Source organism: Agelaius tricolor, unplaced genomic scaffold, assembly GCF_023055355.1.
Source record: "Agelaius tricolor isolate 1412-34295 unplaced genomic scaffold, bAgeTri1.0.p SCAF_149, whole genome shotgun sequence".
In the NCBI taxonomy this organism is placed as follows: domain Eukaryota; kingdom Metazoa; phylum Chordata; class Aves; order Passeriformes; family Icteridae; genus Agelaius; species Agelaius tricolor.
This window is the reverse complement of record NW_027269409.1, coordinates 43,425-62,373: the sequence shown is the minus strand read 5'-3', so window position 1 is coordinate 62,373 and position 18,949 is coordinate 43,425. Positions and strand designations below refer to the sequence as shown.

The 18,949-nt window shown below is 38.7% G+C and overlaps 1 protein-coding gene across 1 annotated transcript in view; it reads left to right on the top strand.

Moving 5' to 3' along the window:
* Positions 1-18,949, top strand: part of IPO4 (importin 4) — a 51,141-nt gene that overhangs the window by 6,510 nt on the left and 25,682 nt on the right. Inside the window, exons 6-13 of the mRNA XM_071420550.1 lie at positions 492-671; positions 1,422-1,487; positions 3,170-3,271; positions 5,231-5,314; positions 6,143-6,173; positions 8,635-8,685; positions 14,809-14,918; positions 15,590-15,698. Of these exons, the coding sequence (XP_071276651.1) occupies positions 492-671; positions 1,422-1,487; positions 3,170-3,271; positions 5,231-5,314; positions 6,143-6,173; positions 8,635-8,685; positions 14,809-14,918; positions 15,590-15,698 (733 nt within the window). The remainder of the gene's footprint in view (positions 1-491; positions 672-1,421; positions 1,488-3,169; positions 3,272-5,230; positions 5,315-6,142; positions 6,174-8,634; positions 8,686-14,808; positions 14,919-15,589; positions 15,699-18,949) is intronic.

Genomic DNA, 18,949 nt, shown 5'->3' with positions numbered 1-18,949 from the left:
CGCCCTCTCGAGGCCCCGCCCTCCTGGGGGGGGGAATTTCAACTTTGAGGGGAGGGGGGGGGAAACACCCCAGAAAAATGCCCCCAAAAAATAATTTAAAAAATCCCTAAAAATACAGGAAAAATTAATAAAAAATTCACCAAAAATTCTAAAAAAAATTCTGAAAACCCCCTCCAAAAAATTAAAAAAAAAAACCCCAAAATTTAAAATTTTGTTTTAATTTTGTTTTTGTCCTTCAGGGAGCGCTGCGCGTTGTGGGCGTGGCCTTGGCCGTGGCTGGCCCCGCCCTCTCCCCTCAAGGCCCTGCCCTCGGGGAGGGGGGAAACACCCCAGAAAAATCCCCCCAAAAAATAATAAAAAACCCCTAAAAATACAGAAAAAATTCATTTAAAATTCACCAAAAATTCTAAAAAAATAATTCTGAAAAAAAAAAAACCCAACAAAATCTAAAGAAAACCCCAAAAATTTTTAATTTTGTTTCTGTCCTTCAGGGAGCGCTGAGCGTTGTGGGCGTGGCCTTGGCCGTGGCTGGCCCCGCCCTCTCCCCTCGAGGCCCCGCCCTCCTGTCCCTGATCCGGGCGGGGCTCGGGGCCCTCAGAGACCCCGGAAGTGTCGGAGCCGCCCTGAGGGCCCTGAGGGAGCTCCTGCCTGTCCTGGGACACAAAAAAACCGTGAGAAATGGGGAATTTCGGGCATTTTGGGGCAAAATTGGGATTTTGGGGGAAAAATTGGGGATTTTGGGGCAAAATTCTGGATTTTTGAGAAAAAATTTGGTGGTTTTAAGGTGAAATTTGGGGGTTTGGGGGCGAAAATTGAGATTTTTCAGCCCAATATTTGGGGATGTTTGACCCCAAATTCAGGGTTTTTTACCCAAAATTCATGGTTTTTTACCCTAAAATTGGATTTTCTGAGGAAAAATTTGGGGTTTTTTAACCAAATTTTTCTGGTTTTGGGGCAAAATTCTGGATTTTTGAGGAAAAATTTGGCGTTTTTAGGGTGAAATTTATGGGTTTGGTGGCAAAAGTTGAGATTTTTAAGCCTAAATTTTGGATTTTTGGCCCAAAATTTCAGGGATTCTTGATTCAAAATTTGGATTTTCTGAGAAAAAATTGGGGATTTTTTAACCAAATTTTTCTTGTTTTGGGGCAAAATTCTGAATTTTTGGGTCAAAATTTTTGATTTTTTCGGCAAAATTCAAATTTTTGGAGTGAAAATTTTGGGTTTTTTAGTTAAAATTCAGATTTTTCTGATTCAAAGGTTGAGATTTTGGGGCGAAAATTGGAATTTTGGGGTAAAAATTTGAATTTTTTGGACCAAAACTTGGCATTTTTACTCAAATTTTGCTGGTTTTGGGGCAAAATTTAGGGATTTTGGGGGAAAATTTGGCTTTTCTGACCCAAAATTTGGATTTTTTCCCTCAGAATTTGCTTCGCTCTCTGGTGCCCGAGGTCCTGGCGGCGCTGGAGGAGCTGCTGAGCCTGGATGAGGTAAAAATGGGGAATTTTGGGCAAATTTGGGAATTTTGGGGAATTTTTGGGGCTAAAATTGATAAATTTGGGCTAAAATGGAAAAAATTGGGGAAAATTTGGAATTTTGGGGGAAAATTTGGGGATAAAATGGGGGAAAATTGAGGCTAAAATGAGGAATTTTTTCCGAATTTTTTTGGAAATTTTGGGGAGAAATTGGGGGGAAATTTGGGCTAAAATTGGAGAAAAAATGTGGAAATTTGGGGCTAAAATGGGGGAAAATTGAGGCTAAAATGAGGAATTTTTTCTGAAATTTTTGGGGAAATTTGGGCTAAAATTGGAGAAAAAATTTGGAAATTTGGGGCTAAAATGGGGGAAATTGAGGTTAAAATGAGGAATTTTTTCTGGAATTTTTGGGGAAATTTGGGCTAAAATTGGAGAAAAAAATTCAGGAATTTGGGGCTAAAATGGGGGAAAATTTAGGTCAAAATGAGGAATTTTTTCTGGAAATTTTGGGGAAATTTTGGAAAATTTAAAAGGAAATTATGGGGAGAATTTGGGGGGAAATTTGGGCTAAAATTGGAGAAAAAAATGGGAAATTTGGGGCTAAAATTGGGAAATTTTTGGGGAAATTTAAGGGGGAATTTGGGGTAATTTGGGCAAAATTTGGGTCTAAAATGAATAAAATTTTTTTAATTTTAGGGGAAATTTTGAGAGGAATTTGGGAAAAATTTGGGGCTGAAATAGGAAAAAAATTAGGGAAAATTTTGAACTAAAAAGGAGAAATTTTGGGGGAAATCTGGGAGAAATTTCGGACAAATTTGGGAAAATTTAAGGGGAAATTTGGGGCTAAAATGAGAAAATTTGGGGTAATTTTGGGGGAGAATTTGGGAAATTTTGGGGCTGAAATGGGAAAATTTAGAGGCAAATTTAGGGGAAATTTGGGCTAAAATTGGAGGAAAAATTTGGGGCTGAAATTGTAGAAAAATTGGGGGAATTTGGGGAAATCTGGGGCTGAAATTTGGGAGAATTTTGGAGGGATTTGGGACAAATTTGGGGTTAAAATTGGGAAATTTTGGGATGAAATTTTGGGGTTAAAATGGGGAAATTTTGGGGGGAAAATCGGAAAATTTTGGATAAATTGGGGGGGAAATTGAGGAAATTTGGGGCTGAAATTTGGGGTTGCAATGGGGAAAAAATGGGGGAATTTTTTTTGAAATTTAGGAAAATTCAAGGGGAAACTTGGACCTCGAATTAGAAAATTTGGGGGAAAATTTAGGGGAATTTTGAGTCAAATTTGGAACTAAAATGGGAAATTTTGGGGAAATTTAGGACTGAAATGGGGAAAAAAATGGGGGGAAATGTTTTTGGAACTTTGGGAAAATTTAATGGAATATTTAGGGTTAATATAAGAAAATTTGGGGAAATTTTGACCTGAATTTGGGACAAATTTAGGGAGGAAAATTTGGGTTTAAATGGGAAAAATTTGAGGTGGAATTGGGAATTTTGGGGAAAATCAGGAGTTGAAATTTGGGGAAATTCTGGAGGAATTTGGGGAAAACTTTGAAGGAGAAATCTGGGGGAATTTGGGAGAAGTGTGAGGGAAATTTGAGACTGAAATTGTAAAATTCAGGGGAAATTTGGGGCTAAAATGATGAATTTGGGGGGAAATTTTGGGCTGAATTTTGGGAATTTCCTTCCAGGACCGTGGGGCCAATGCTCTGGAAGTCCTGGATGAATTCCTGGAAACCAATCCTGAATCCCTGATCCCACACCTGAGGCCTATGTTGGAGCTCTGCCTCCAGGTAAGCCCAAAAATGTCCCTTTTTTAGCTCAAAATTTGGGAGTTCTTATCCTAAAATTGAGATTTTTAACCCTAAAAGATTTCGGACATCAGGTCTACCCCCATTAAAGTCAATGGGGAAGTTTGGACACCAGGTCTACCCCATTGAATCCAATGGGGATTTAACGACACCAGGTCTACCCCATTAAATCCAATGGGGAAACTTGGACACCAGGTCTACCCCATTAAAGTCAATGGGAAGTTTGGACATCAGGTCTACCCCATTAAAGTCAATGGGGAATTTTGGACATCAGGTCTACCCCATTGATGTCAATGGGGATTTTGGACACCAGGTCTACCCCATTAAAGTCAATGGGAATTGAAAGACACCAGGTCTACCCCATTAAAGTCAATGGGGAATTCAGGGACACCAGGTCTACCCCATTAAAGTCAATGGAGAATTTTGGACACCAGGTCTACCCCATTGAAGTCAATGGGGATTTTTGGACACCAGGTCTACTCCCTATTAAAGTCAATGGAGAATTTCAGACACCAGGTCTATCCCTATTGAAGTCAATGGGGAAGTTTGGACACCAGGTCTACTCCTATTGAAGTCAATGGGGAAGTTTGGACACCAGGTCTACCCCATTATAGTAAATGGGAATTTAGAGACACCAGGTCTACCCTATTAAAGTCAATGGGGATTTAATGACACCAGATCTACCCTATTAAAGTCAATGGGAAATTTCAGGCACCAGGTTTACCCCTATTAAACCCAATGGGGAATTTGGGACACCAGGTCTACCCCATTAAAGTCAATGGGAATTCAGGGACACCAGGTCTACCCCATTGATGGCAATGGGGATTTCAGACACCAGGTCTACCCCCATTAAAGTCAGTGGGGATTCAGGGACATCAGGTCTACCCCATTGATGTCAATGGGCATTTAAGGACACCAGGTCTACCCTATTAAAGTCAATGGGGATTTATGGACACCAGGTCTACCCCATTGAAACCAATGGGAATTTCAGATACCAGGTCTACCCCCCATTGAAGTCAATGGGAATTCAGGGACACAAGGTCTGCCCCATTAAAGTCAATGGAGAATTTCAGACACCAGGTCTACCCCTATTGAAGTCAATGGGGATTTAATGACACCAGGTCTACCCCATTAAAGTCAATGGGGAATTTGGGACACCAGGTCTACCCCATTAAAGTCAATGGGGATTTAGGGACACCAGGTCTACCCCATTAAAGTCAGTGGGGATTTCAGGACACCAGGTCTACCCCCATTCATTCTAATGGGGAGTTTTGGACACCAGGTCTACCCCATTAAAGTCAATGGGGAGTTTTGGACACCAGGTCTACCCCATTAAAGTCAATGGCAAATTTTGGACACCAGGTCTACCCCTATTGAAGTCAATGGGGACTTAAGGACACCAGGTCTACCCCATTAAAGTCAATGGGAATTCAGGGACACCAGGTCTACCCCCATTCATTCTAATAGGGAATTTTGGACACCAGGTCTACCCCATTGAAGTCAATGGGGATTTAGGGACACCAGGTCTACCCCATTAAAGTCAGTGGGGATTTCAGGACACCAGGTCTACCCCCATTCATTCTAATGGGGAGTTTTGGACACCAGGTCTACCCCATTGAAGTCAATGGACAATTTTGGACACCAGGTCTACCCCCATTAAAGTCAATGGGGATTTAAGGACATCAGGTCTACCCCATTAAAGTCAATGGGGATTCTTGGACACCAGGTCTACCCCATTAAACCCAATGGGAAATTTCAGACACCAGGTCTACCCCCATTAAACCCAATGGGGATTTTTGGGGCCATTCCCCAAATTTTCAGGAAATTCCTGGAATTTTTGGGGAATTCCCAAATTCTGGGAGGAATTCCCAGATTTTGGGAATCCCTGCCCTTCCCCTGGAGGATTTTTGGGAATGTTCAGGTGGGATTTGCCCCCCTCAGGTGGCCAAGGACGAATGCAGGGGTGACACCGTGAGGGTTCGGGCCTTGGCCACGCTGACGTTCCTGGCCCAGAAGAGACCCAGGGTGAGACTGGTTTGTACTGGTTTATACTGGGAGGGGTCTGGGAGCGAACTGGGATGGACTGGGAGGGGATTTGAGTTGATTTTGGGGCTCTAAAAGGCTCAAAAATGGGAAAAATGGAGAAAAAATATTGATTTTGATACTGGTTCATACTGGTTTCATACTAGGAAGGGACTGGTTTATACTGGTTTGTACTGGTTTATACTGGGAGGGGACTGGGAGTGAGCTAGGAGGGAACTGGGACAAACTGGGATGGATTGGGAGGGGATTTGGGGGATTTTGGGGTGCTAAAAGGGTCAAAAATAAGGAAAAATTGGCATTAAAGGGGATTTTTTGATACTGGTTTATATTGGGAGGGGACTGGGACAAACTGGGAGGGACTGGGAGCAAACTGGGATAAACTGGGAGGGAACTGGGAGGGACTGGGAGCAAACTGGGAGGGACTGGGATCAAACTGGGAGGGACTGGGATGAACTGGGAGGGGATTTGGGGGCATGAAAAGGCTCAAAAATGGGAAAACTGGAGAAAAATTGGTGCTTTTGATACTGGTTTGTACTGGTTTGTACTGGGAGGGGACTGGGACAAACTGGGAGGGGATTTTGGGGGATTTTGAGGGGATTTGGGGGCTCTAAAAGGGACAAAAATGGGGGAAAATGGAGAAAAATGGTGGTTTTGAGACTGGTTTATACTGGTTTATTCTGGTTTATACTGATTTATACTGGGATGGGGTGCTGTGATAGGGCTGGGGTCACTGGTTTATACTGGTTTGTACTGGTTTGTACTGGTTTGTACTGGTTTGTACTGGTTTGTACTGGTGTGTTCTGGTTACAGGCCCTGCTCAGGGGGCTCCTGGTGCCTCTTTGTGCCCCAGTTTTTTCCTGATTTTTCCTGATTTTTCCTGGTTTTTCCTGCTTTATACTGGTCCATACTGGTTTATACTGGTTTATACTGGGATGGGGTGCTGTGATAGGGCTGGGGTCACTGGTTTATACTGGTTTATACTGGTTTGGACTGGTTTATACTGGTTTGGACTGGTTACAGGCCTTGCTCAGGGTGCTCCTGGTGCCTCTTTGTGCCTCAGTTTTTCCTGGTTTTTCCTGCTTTATACTGGTTTATACTGGTTTATTCTGGTTTATACTGGTTTATACTGGGATGGGGTGCTGCAATAGGGCTGGGGTCACTGGTTTGGACTGGTTTATACTGGTTTTTACTGGTTTGTACTGGTTTGTACTGGTTTGTTCTGGTTGCAGGCCCTGCTCAGGGCGCTCCTGGTTCCCCTTTGTGCCTCAGTTTTTCCTGATTTTTCCTGGTTTTTCCTGCTTTATACTGGTTTATACTGGTTTATACTGGGATGGGGTGCTGCAGTAGGCCTGGGGTCACTGGTTTGGACTGGTTTTTACTGGTTTATACTGGTTTGTACTGGTTTGTTCTGGTTACAGGCTCTGCTCAGGGCGCTCCTGGTGCCTCTTTGTGCCCCAGTTTTTTCCTGATTTTTCCTGGTTTTTCCTGATTTTTCCTGCTTTATACTGGTCCATACTGGTTTATACTGGTTTATACTGGGATGGGGTGCTGTGATAGGGCTGGGGTCACTGGTTTATACTGGTTTATACTGGTTTGGACTGGTTTATACTGGTTTGTTCTGGTTACAGGCCCTGCTCAGGGCGCTCCTGGTGCCTCTTTGTGCCTCAGTTTTTTCCTGATTTTTCCTCATTTTTCCTCATTTTTCCTGCTTTATACTGGTCCATACTGGTCCATACTGGTCCATACTGGTTTATACTGGGCTGGGGTCACTGGTTTGTACTGGTTTATACTGGTTTGTACTGGTTTATACTGGTTTGTACTGGTTTGTACTGGTTTGTTCTGGTTACAGGCCTTGCTCAGGGGCCTCCTGGTGCCTCTTTGTGCCTCAGTTTTTCCTGGTTTTTCCTGGTTTATACTGGTTTATACTGGTTTATTCTGGTTTATACTGGTTTATATTGGGATGGGGTGCTGCAATAGGGCTGGGGTCACTGGTTTATACTGGTTTGTACTGGTTTATACTGGTTTATACTGGTTTGTTCTGGTTACAGGCCCTGCTCAGGGGGCTCCTGGTGCCTCTTTGTGCCCCAGTTTTTTCCTGATTTTTCCTGGTTTTTCCTGGTTTTTCCTGCTTTATACTGGTCCATACTGGTTTATACTGGGATGGGGTCACTGGTTTATACTGGTTTGTACTGGTTTGTACTGGTTTGTACTGGTTGCAGGCCCTGCTCAGGGACCTCCTGGTGCCTCTTTGTGCCTCAGTTTTTTCCTGGTTTTTCCTGCTTTATACTGGTTTATACTGGTTTATACTGGTTTATTCTGGTTTATACTGTTTATACTGGGATGGGGTGCTGCAATAGGGCTGGGGTCACTGGTTTGGACTGGTTTGGACTGGTTTATACTGGTTTGTACTGGTTTGTACTGGTTTGTTCTGGTTACAGGCCCTGCTCAGGGCGCTCCTGGTGCCTCTTTGTGCCTCAGGTTTTCCTGGTTTTTCCTCATTTTTCCTGCTTTATACTGGTTTATACTGGTTTATACTGGGATGGGGTGCTGTGATAGGGCTGGGGTCCCTGGTTTATACTGGTTTGTACTGGTTTATACTGGTTTGTACTGGTTTATACTGGTTTATACTGGTTTATACTGGTTCATTCTGGTTACAGGCCCTGCTCAGGGCGCTCCTGGTTCCCCTTTGTGCCCCAGTTTTTTCCTGATTTTTCCTGATTTTTCCTATTTTTTCCTGGTTTATACTGGTCCATACTGGTCCATACTGGTTTATACTGGGATGGGGTCACTGGTTTATACTGGTTTGGACTGGTTTGTACTGGTTTGTACTGGTTTGTACTGGTTTGTACTGGTGTGTTCTGGTTACAGGCCCTGCTCAGGGCGCTCCTGGTGCCTCTTTGTGCCCCAGTTTTTTCCTGATTTTTCCTGATTTTTCCCGGTTTTTCCTCATTTTTCCTGCTTTATACTGGTCCATACTGGTTTATACTGGGATGGGGTCACTGGTTTATACTGGTTTTTACTGGTTTATACTGGTTTATACTGGTTTGTTCTGGTTACAGGCCCTGCTCAGGGCGCTCCTGGTGCCTCTTTGTGCCTCAGTTTTTTCCTGATTTTTCCTGATTTTTCCTCATTTTTCCTGCTTTATACTGGTCCATACTGGTCCATACTGGTCCATACTGGTTTATACTGGTTTGTTCTGCTTGCAGGCCCTGCTCAGGGGGGGTCTCCTCCCATTTCTCCTCAGGGGGCTCCTGGTTCCCCTTTGTTCCCCATTGAGGCCCCAAAGCCCCGACCCTGAGGAGACCTGGCCGGGGGGGGAGGGGCAGCCCTGCCCCCGCCACGGAGCCGCTCAGGTAACCAAAAATTCCCAAAAAATTCCCAAAAAATTCCCAAAATTCTCAAAAATTCCCCCAAAAATCGCCAAGTTCTGAGGCATTTCCTGCGATTTTGGGGGTTTTTTCCCATTAAATTTGGATTTTTTGGGGTTTTTTTTCAATTTTATTTGGATTTTTTGGGGGTTTTTTTCCCATTTTATTTGGATTTTTTGGGGTTTTTTTTCCAATTTTATTTGGATTTTTTTTTTTTTTCCCATTTTTTTTCCCCATTTTTCCCCATTTTTTCCCCATTTTTTCCAATTTTTTCGTCTATTTTTTGGGATTTTATTCCCCATTTTTCCAATTTTAATTTTTTCTATTTTTTGGAATTTTTCCTCATTTTCCCCAATTTTTATTTTTTTCTATTTTTTCCAATTTTTTTCCTATTTTATTTGGATTTTTCCCCATTTTTTCCAATTTTTATTTTTTGTATTTATTGGGGATTTTTCCCCATTTTTTTCCAATTTTTAATTTTTTTTTTTCCCCATTTTCCCCATTTTTTTCTATTTTTTTGGGATTTTTCCCCCATTTTTCCAATTCTTTTCTAATTTATTGGGGATTTTTCCCCATTTTTTCCAATTTTTGCTATTTTTTGTGATTTTCCCCCATTTTTTTCCAATTTTTATTTTTCCTATTTTTTGGATTTTTCCCCATTTTTTCAATTTTTTTTTCTATTTTTTTCATTTTTCCCCATTTTTTCCAATTTTTATTTTTCCTATTTTTTGGGATTTTCCCCCATTTTTCCAATTTTTTTTGCTATTTTTTGGGGATTTTTCCCCATTTTTTCAATTTGTATTTTTCCCTATTTTTTTTTATTTTTCCCCATTTTTGTCCAATTTTTTTCCCTATTTTTTGGATTTTTCCCCATTTTTTCTATTTTTTTTCTATTTTATTTGGATTGTTCCCCATTTTTTTCAATTTTTATTTTTTCAATTTTTTTTGGATTTTCCCCCATTTTTTCCCCATTCTTTTCTAATTCATTGGGGATTTTTTCCCCATTTTCCCCCAATTTTTATTTTTCCTATTTTTGTGATTTTTCCCCATTTTTCCAATTTTTTTTCTTCTATTTTTGGGGATTTTTTCCCATTTTTTCCAATTTTTTCTTCTATTTTTTGGGATTTTTCCCAATTTTTTTTTTCTATTTTTGGTATTTTCCCCATTTTTCCCAACTTTTATTTTTTCTATTTTTTTGGATTTTCCCCCATTTTTTCCAAATTTTTTTTCTATTTTTTGGGATTTTTCCCCATTTTTTCCAATTTTTAAATTTTTTTTTTTTATTTTTCCCCATTTTCCCCATTTTATTTTTTCTATTTTTGGATTTTTCCCCATTTTTTTCCAATTTTTATTTTCTATTTTTTGGGATTTTTCCCCCATTTTTCAATTCTTTTCTAATTTATTGGGGATTTTTCCCCATTTTTTCCAATTTTTGCTATTTTTTGTGATTTTCCCCCATTTTTTTCCAATTTTTATTTTTCCTATTTTTTGGGATTTTTCCCCATTTTTTCAATTTTTTTTTTCTATTTTTTTCATTTTTCCCCATTTTTTCCAATTTTTATTTTTCCTATTTTTTGGGATTTTCCCCCATTTTTCCAATTTTTTTTGCTATTTTTTGGGGATTTTTCCCCATTTTTTCAATTTGTATTTTTCCCTATTTTTTTTTATTTTTCCCCATTTTTGTCCAATTTTTTTCCCTATTTTTTGGATTTTTCCCCATTTTTTCTATTTTTTTTCTATTTTATTTGGATTGTTCCCCATTTTTTTCAATTTTTATTTTTTTCAATTTTTTTTGGATTTTCCCCCATTTTTTCCCCATTCTTTTCTAATTCATTGGGGATTTTTTCCCCATTTTCCCCAATTTTTATTTTTCCTATTTTTGTGATTTTTCCCCATTTTTCCCAATTTTTTTTCTTCTATTTTTGGGGATTTTTTCCCATTTTTTCCAATTTTTTCTTCTATTTTTTGGATTTTTCCCAATTTTTTTTTTCTATTTTTGGTATTTTCCCCCATTTTTTCCAATTTTTATTTTTTCTATTTTTTTGGGATTTTCCCCCATTTTTTCCAAATTTTTTTCTATTTTTTGGGATTTTTCCCCATTTTCCCCCATTTTTTTCTAATTTATTGGGGATTTTCCCACATTTTTTCCAATTTTTATTTTCTATTTTTTTTATTTTTCCCCATTTTCGCCAATTTTTATTTTTCCTATTTTTTGGGGATTTTTCCCTATTTTTTCAAATTTTCATTTTTTCTATTTTTTGGGATTTTCCCCCATTTTTTTAATTTTTATTTTTCCTATTTTTTGGGGATTTTTCCCCATTTTTTCAAATTTTTATTTTTTCTATTTTTTGGGATTTTCCCCCATTTTTTTAATTTTTATTTTTCCTATTTATTGGATTTTTCCCCATTTTTCCCAATTTTTTTTTTCTAATTTTTGGGATTTTCCCCCATTTTTTCCAATTTTTTTTTCTATTTTTTTATTTTTCCCCATTTTTCCCAATTTTTTCCCTATTTTTTGGGATTTTCCCCATTTTTCCAATTTTTTTCTAATTTTTTTGGGATTTTTCCCCATTTTTCCCCATTCTTTTCTAATTTATAGGGGATTTTCCCACATTTTTTCCAATTTTTATTTTTCCTATTTTTTGGGATTTTTCCCCATTTTTTTCCAATTTTTATTTTTCCTATTTTTTGCGGATTTTTCCCCATTTTTCCCAATTTTTATTTTTTCTATTTTTTGGGATTTTCCCCCATTTTTTTTTAGAATTTTTATTTTTTCTATTTCTTTGGGTTTTTCCCCATCTTTTCCAATTTTTATTTTTTCTATTTTTTGGGATTTTGGGATTTTCCTGAAATTCCCAAAGGTCTCAAAAAGTTCCCCCAAAATTCTCCAAAAATTGAAAAAAAAATTACAAAGAAATTCCCCAACCATTAAAAAAGAAATCCTCAAAAAAATCTCAAAAATTTCCCTAAAAATTCCCCCCTAAAATTCAAAAAAAAAATCCAAAAAATTCCCAAAAATTCCAAACCAATTTCCAAAAAATCCCCCAAAAATTCAGAAAAATCACAAAAAATTCCCTAAAATTCCCCAAAAAAACTCCCCCAAAAATTCTCCAAAAATCCTCAAAATTCTGGGGATTTTTCCCTTTTTTGGCTTTTCCTTATTTTATTTAGAATTTTCCCATTTTTATGGATTTCCCCCCTTTTTTGGTGACTTTTGGACAATATTTTCTCTCTTTTCCCATTTTAGTCAGAATTTCCCCCATTTTTAGGATTTTTTCTATTTAATTTTGAATTCTTTCTCATTTTTGAATTATTTTTCTTATTTTATTTGAAATTTTCCCATTTTATTAAAAATTTCTCCCATTTTTCCCAATTGTTAATTTTAATTTTTTTGCACAATTTAATTGCAATTTTCCCTTTTTCTAGATTTTTTCCCTCATTATTTCAAATTTTTCTGTCACATTTCCCATTTTTTTGGCCATTTCCTCCTTTTTATACCAAAATTCCACCATTTTACCCCAAAAATTTCCTCCAAATTTACAAAAAAAAAATCAATTCTTAACCAAAATTCTCCCAAATTTTGCCCCAATTTTTTGCCTACATTTCCCCATTTCCCCCCAATTTTTTCCCTTTCCCTTTTATTTTAATTTTACCCAAAATTGAGCAAAAAATTTCCACTTTTTTTTAGGAATTTTGCCCAAATTTGGGAGATTTTGACCCAAATTTTCTCCCCTCAGGTTCTGGATGCTCTGGCCCAGGGGCTCCCCCCTGAAAAGCTGCTCAAGGAATTGGTGAGTTTTGGGGAAAAATTCAGGAATTTTGGGAAAATTTTAAAAAACATCAAGAAAATTTTTAAATTTGGGGGTTTTTTAAAATTTTTTAGGATTTTTTCGGATTTTTTAGGGCGTTTTTTAAGGGGTTTTGGGTATTTTTTTGTGACCTTTCAGGACCTTTTTTGGGGTATTTTGGAAGATCCTGAGGGGAAATTTGGGGAATTTCGGTTAAAATTTGGAAATTTTGGTAAATTTAGGATTTTGGGGACGTTTTGGGGAATTTTTAGGGAATTTTTAGGATTTTTCTGGAATTTTTTGAGGTTTTTTTGAGGAATTTTGGGGTTTTTTTTTGTGACCTTTCAGGACCTTTTTTGGCGGGAATTCGGGAGATCCTGAGGGAAATTTTGAGATAAATTTGGAAGATTTTGGTAAAATTTGAAAATTTTAAGGAAAATAAGTGATTTTTAAAAATTTTTTGGGATTTTTTGAGGATTTTTGGGACTTTTGGGGTTTTTTTTTGAGAAATGTTGGGGGTTTTGTGACCTTTCAGGACCTTTTATGGCAAAAATTTTGGAAATCCTGAGGGGAATTTTGAGGAAATTTTGGTGGATTTTTGTAAATTTGGGGACATTTCAGGAAATTTGGGATTTTGGGATTTTTTGGGGAATTTTTGAGGGTTTTTAAAGGAATTTTGGGGTTTTTTTTGTGACCTTTCAGGACCTTTTTTGGCGGGAATTCGGGAGATCCTGAGGGAAATTTTGAGATAAATTTGGAAGATTTTGGTAAAATTTGGAAATTTAAAAAAAACCAAGTGATTTTAATTTTTTTTTATTTTTTGAGGTTTTTTGGGACTTTTGGGGTTTTTTTTTGAGAAATGTTTGGGGTTTTGTGACCTTTCAGGACCTTTTATGGCAAAAATTTTGCAAATCCTGAGGGGAATTTTGAGGAAATTTTGGGAGATTTTGGTAAAATTTGTGAATTTTCATTAAAACTTTAAAAACATTGGGGAAATTTTAAAGTTTTTGGGTTTTTTCTTAATTTTTTGGTGTTTTTTGAGGAATTTTGGGGTTTTTTTTTCTGACCTTTCAGGACCTTTTTGGGGGGAATTTGGGAGATCCTGAGGGGATTTTTGAGGAAAATTTATGGGATTTTGGGAAAATCTGTGAATTTTCAGGAAAATTTAAAAAAATTTAGGGAAATTTGAAGTTTTGGGGATTTTTTATTAAATTTTTGGAGGTTTTTTTGAGGAATTTTGGAGTTTTTTTCTGACCTTTCAGGCCCTTTTTAGACTGAATTTTGGGAGATCCTGAGGAGAATTTTCAGGAAAATTTGGGGGATTTTGGTAAAATTTGGGAACTTTTAGTAAATTTTTGAATTTGGGGGATTTTGATGGAATTTTTTTGAAATTTTTAGGAATTTTTGGGGTGTTTTTGAGGATTCTTGGGGTTTTTTTGTGCCCTTTCAGGACCTTATTTAGGGTAATTTTGGAGATCTTGAGGGGAATTTTGGGGAGAATTCTGGGGATTTTGGTGTTGGTGAAGAATTCTAAAATTATGGAATTTTGTGGAATTTTTAAAATTATTTTTTTCAAATTTTTCTGAATTTTTAAAAAAAAGTTTTCAGTGATTTCTTTGTAATTTTTCAGGACCTTTTTGGGGCAGTTTGTGAGATCCTCAGGAGAATTTTGGGGAGAATTTAAAGGATTTTGAGATCAAAGGCAAATTTAAAAATTTGGGAATTTTTTGAATTTTTTTTTTAACTTTTTCCGATTTTTTTTTTCATTTTCGGGGATTTTTTTCCTGTCCTTTCAGGACCTTCTGAGGGCATTTTTTGACTCCTGGATCAAATTCTGGGCCAAAATTGAGGAATTTTGCCTTCCTGGTGGATAAAAATCAGAAATTTTGGTCGAAACCCCAGAGAATTTCTAAATTGGAAAAATTTACACATTTTAATTCCATTTTTAAAAAATTTTATTTGATTTTCCCGCGCTTTTTCTTAACGCCCTTCCACGACCTTGATGTTGAAAAATCCGAAACATTCTGAGGGAAAATCTTGAAATTTTGGGCTCCTCTGTGGCAAAACCCAAATTTTTACCAATTTTTGCCTCTCCAGGTGCAGATTTTGGGTCGTTTTCATCGTATTTTGAGTCATTTTTTGCCAATTTTTGTGTCATTTTTTGCCGATTTTCTGCTGATTTTCGCCGTTTTTCCCCCCAAATTTTCCCCTTTTTTCTCTTCCCCCCGCTTCCCCCGCCCTCCCCCGCCACTTCCCCCCTCCCCCCTCTCGTTTTTTGGGTGAAATTCCGGCGATTTTGGGGTCGGGCCGAACCCGGAAGTTGCCGCTGCTGGAGGGGCCGGGTCGGGGCGGCTGCGCCGGCGGCCGCAAGGGGGCGCTGCTGGCGCTGGCCGCGCTCGCGCGAGGCTGCGGCTCCGCCCTGCGCCAGCGGTGAGCTCCTAATATGGGCAAAAATGGGCGTGGCTTCGCGGGAAGGGGCGGGGTTTGGGCCGTATATGGAAAATGGGCGGGGTTTAAAGCCTTTTTATGGTAAAATGGGCGGGGTTTAAAGCCTTTTTATGGGAATGTGGGCGGGGTTTGAAGCCTTTTATGGGCATGTGGGCGGATTTAAATCCTTTTACGGTAAAAAGGGCGGGGTTTAAAGGGTGTGGGTGGGGTTTAAAGCCTTTTATGGGGTTATGGGTGGGGTTTAAGTGTTGTGGGCAGGGTTTAAAGCCTTTTATGGGAATGTGGGCGGGGTTTGAAGCCTTTTATGGGAATGTGGGTATATTTAAATCCTTTTATGGTAAAAGAGGCGGGGTTTAAGGGTTGTGGGTGGGGTTTTAAAGCCTTTTATGGGGTTATGGGTGGGGTTTAAGGGTTGTGGGTGGGGTTTAAAGCCTTTATTGGCTGTGGGTGGGGATTAAAAGGTGGGCGGGGTTAAAGGTAAGGGGCGGGGCTTACAGCCTTTTATGGGGCTGTGGGTGGCGTTTAAAGGTAGTGGGCGTGGTTTAAATATTGCGGGCGTGGTTTAGTGCCTTTTATGGGGTTGTGGGCGGGGCTTGTAAAGGTTTTGAGGGGGTTGTGGGCGTGGTCTGAGCGTTTGTGGGCGTGGCCCGCAGGTATCTGGGCGTGGTCCTGGCGGCCCTGCGGGCCGGGCTGGGAGACCCCGAGGGCGCCGTCAGGGGGGCGGCGGCCGCGGCCCTGAGGGAGCTGAGAGAGGAACTGGAGGTACCGGGGTGAATTTTGGGATTTTTGGGGTGAATTTTGGGGTTTTTGGGTTAAAATTTCAGTGAATTTTAGGGCTTTTTATGGTGGATTTTTTGGGGGGGGTTTTGGGCTGAATTTTGGGGGGTTTTTGGGGGAATTTGGGGGATTTTTGGGGGATTTTTGGTGAATTTTTTCGATTTTTTTGGGCTGAATTTGGGGATTTTTGGGCGAATTTTGAGGGGTTTTTAACTCCAATTTTTGGGATTTTTTAGGGGGAATTTTGGGGGATTTTGGGATAAATTTGGGGGATTTTGGGTTCAAAATTTTGGGGTTTTTTGGGTGCTTTTTTGGGATGAATTTTGGAGGATTTTTGGGAGGTTTTGGGCCCCCATTTTTGGGATTTTTGAGGGGATTTTGGGGTCAAATTTTTGGGATTTTTGAGAGGATTTTGGGCTCCAATTTTTGGGATTTTTTTGGAATTTTTGGGGATTTTTGAGTGAATTTTTGGGGACATTTTGGGCTCCAATTTTTGGGATTTTTTTGGAATTTTTGGGGGATTTTTGGGTGAATTATTGGGGATTTTTGGGTGAATTTTGGGGTTTTTTAGGACACAATTTCCTAAGATATTTGGGGATTTTTTGGGTGGATTTTCGGGTGAATTTTGTGGAATTTTTTTGGTGAATTTTGGGCAATTTTGGGCACAGATTTTGGGGATTTTTGGGCTGAATTTTGGGGATTTTTGGGTGAATTTTGAGGGGTTTTTAACTCCAATTTTTGGGATTTTTTAGGGGGAATTTTGGGCTCAAATTTTTGGGGATTTTTGGGGATTTTGGGCTCCAATTTTGGGCCATTTTGGGGTGAATTTTGGGATTTTTGGGCCTCAAATTTTTGGGATTTTTGGGTGAATTTTGGGGTGAATTTTGACGATTTTGGGGGTGAATTTTGGGGATTTTGGGTGAATTTTTTTTGATTTTTGGGGGTGAATTTGGGGGATTTTGGGCTCAAATTTTTGGGATATTTTGGGTAAATTTTGGGAGATACTTGGGGCGATTTTGGGGAATTTTGAGATTCAATTTTGGGGATTTTTGGGCTGAATTTTGGGGATTTTTGGGTCAATTTTGAGGGGTTTTTAACTCCAATTTTTGGGATTTTTGGGGTGAATTTTGGGGCATTTTGGGCTCAAATTTTTGGGGATTTTTTTTTAATTTTGGGCTCCAATTTTGGGCCATTTTGGGGTGAATTTCGTGGGATTTTTTTGGCCGAGTTTTGGGATTTTTGGGTGAATTTTGGGATTTTTTAGGCTCAAATTTTTGGGATATTTTGGGTAAATTTTGGGAGATACTTGGGGCGATTTTGGGGAATTTTGAGATTCAATTTTGGGGATTTTTGGGCTGAATTTTGAGGATTTTTGGGTCAATTTTGAGGGGTTTTTAACCCCAAATTTTGGGATTTTTTAGGGGGAATTTTGGGGGATTTTGGGCTGAATTTTTGGGGATTTTGGGTGAATTTTTTGGGATTTTTGGGTGAATTTTGGGGATTTTGGGCTCAAATTTTTGGGATATTTTGGGTGAATTTTGGGCGATTTTGGGGTGAATTTTGGGGATTTTGAGCTCAAATTTTTGGGGATTTTTGGGCTGAATTTGGGGATTTTTGGGTCAATTTTGAGGGGTTTTGAACTCCAATTTTTGAGATTTTTAGGGGGAATTTTGGGGGATTTTGGGCTTAATTTTTGGGGAGATTTTGGGGTGAATTTTGGGGGATTTTTGGGGGATTTTGGGCTCAAATTTTTGGGATATTTTGGGTGATTTTTGGGGATTTTGGGGCTGAATTTTGGGGATTTTTGGGCGAATTTTGAGGGGTTTTTAACTCCAATTTTTGGGATTTTTGGGTGAATTTTGGGATTTTTTAGCCTCCAATTTTTGGGATATTTTGGGTAAATTTTGGGCAATTTTTGGGGTGAATTTTGGAGATTTTGAGCTCAAATTTTTTGGGATTTTTGGGCTAAATTTTTGGGATTTTTTGGGTGAATTTTGGGGGATTTTAGGGGGGAATTTTGGGAGATTTTGGGCTCAAATTTTGGGTGAATTTTTGGGGATTTTTTTAAATTTTGGGCTCCAATTTTGGGCCATTTTTGGGTGAATTTTGGGGGATTTTTTTGGCTGAGTTTTGGGATTTTTGGGTGAATTTTGGGATTTTTTTAGGCTCAAATTTTTGGGATATTTTGGGTAAATTTTGGGAGATTCTTGGGGCGATTTTGGGGAATTTTGAGATTCAATTTTGGGGATTTTTGGGCTGAATTTTGGGGATTTTTGGGTCCATTTTGAGGGGTTTTTAACCCCAAATTTTGGGATTTTTTAGGGGGAATTTTGGGGGATTTTGGGCTGAATTTTTGGGGATTTTGGGTGAATTTTTTGGGATTTTTGGGTGAATTTTGGGGATTTTGGGCTCAAATTTTTGGGAGATTTTGGGTGAATTTTGACAATTCTGGGGGGGAATTTTTGGGGATTTTGGGTGAATTTTTTGGGATTTTTGGGGGTGAATTTTGGGGATTTTTGGGTGAATTTTGAGGGGTTTTTAACTCCAATTTTTGGGATTTTTTAGGGGGAATTTTGGGGGATTTTGGGCTGAATTTTTGGGGAGATTTTGGGTGAATTTTGGGGATTTTTGGGTGAATTTTGAGGGGTTTTTAACCCCAAATTTTGGGATTTTTTGGGGTGAATTTTGGGGGATTTTAGGGGGAATTTCGGGAGATTTTGGGGTGAATTTCGTGGGATTTTTTTGGTCGAGTTTTGGGATTTTGGGGTGAATTTTGGGGTGAATTTTGGGAGATTTTGGGCTCAAATTTTTGGGATTTTTGGGTGAATTTTGGGAGATTCTTGGGGTGATTTTTGGGCTGAATTTTGTGGATTTTTGGGTGAATTTTGAGGGGTTTTTAACTCCAATTTTTGGGATTTTTAGGGGGAATTTTGGAGATTTGGGGCTCAAATTTTGGGGATTTTTGGGTGAATTTTGAGGGGTTTTTAACTCCAATTTTTGGGATTTTTAGGGTGAATTTAGGACATTTTTGGGCTCAAATTTTGGGGTGAATTTTTGGGATTTTTGGGCTCAAATTTTGGGGTGAATTTTTGGTATTTTTGGGCTCCAATTTTGGGCCATTTTGGGGTGAATTTCGTGGGATTTTTTTGGCTGAGTTTTGGGATTTTTTGGGTGAATTTTGGGATTTTTTGGGCTCAAATTTTTGGGATATTTTGGGTAAATTTTGGGAGATACTT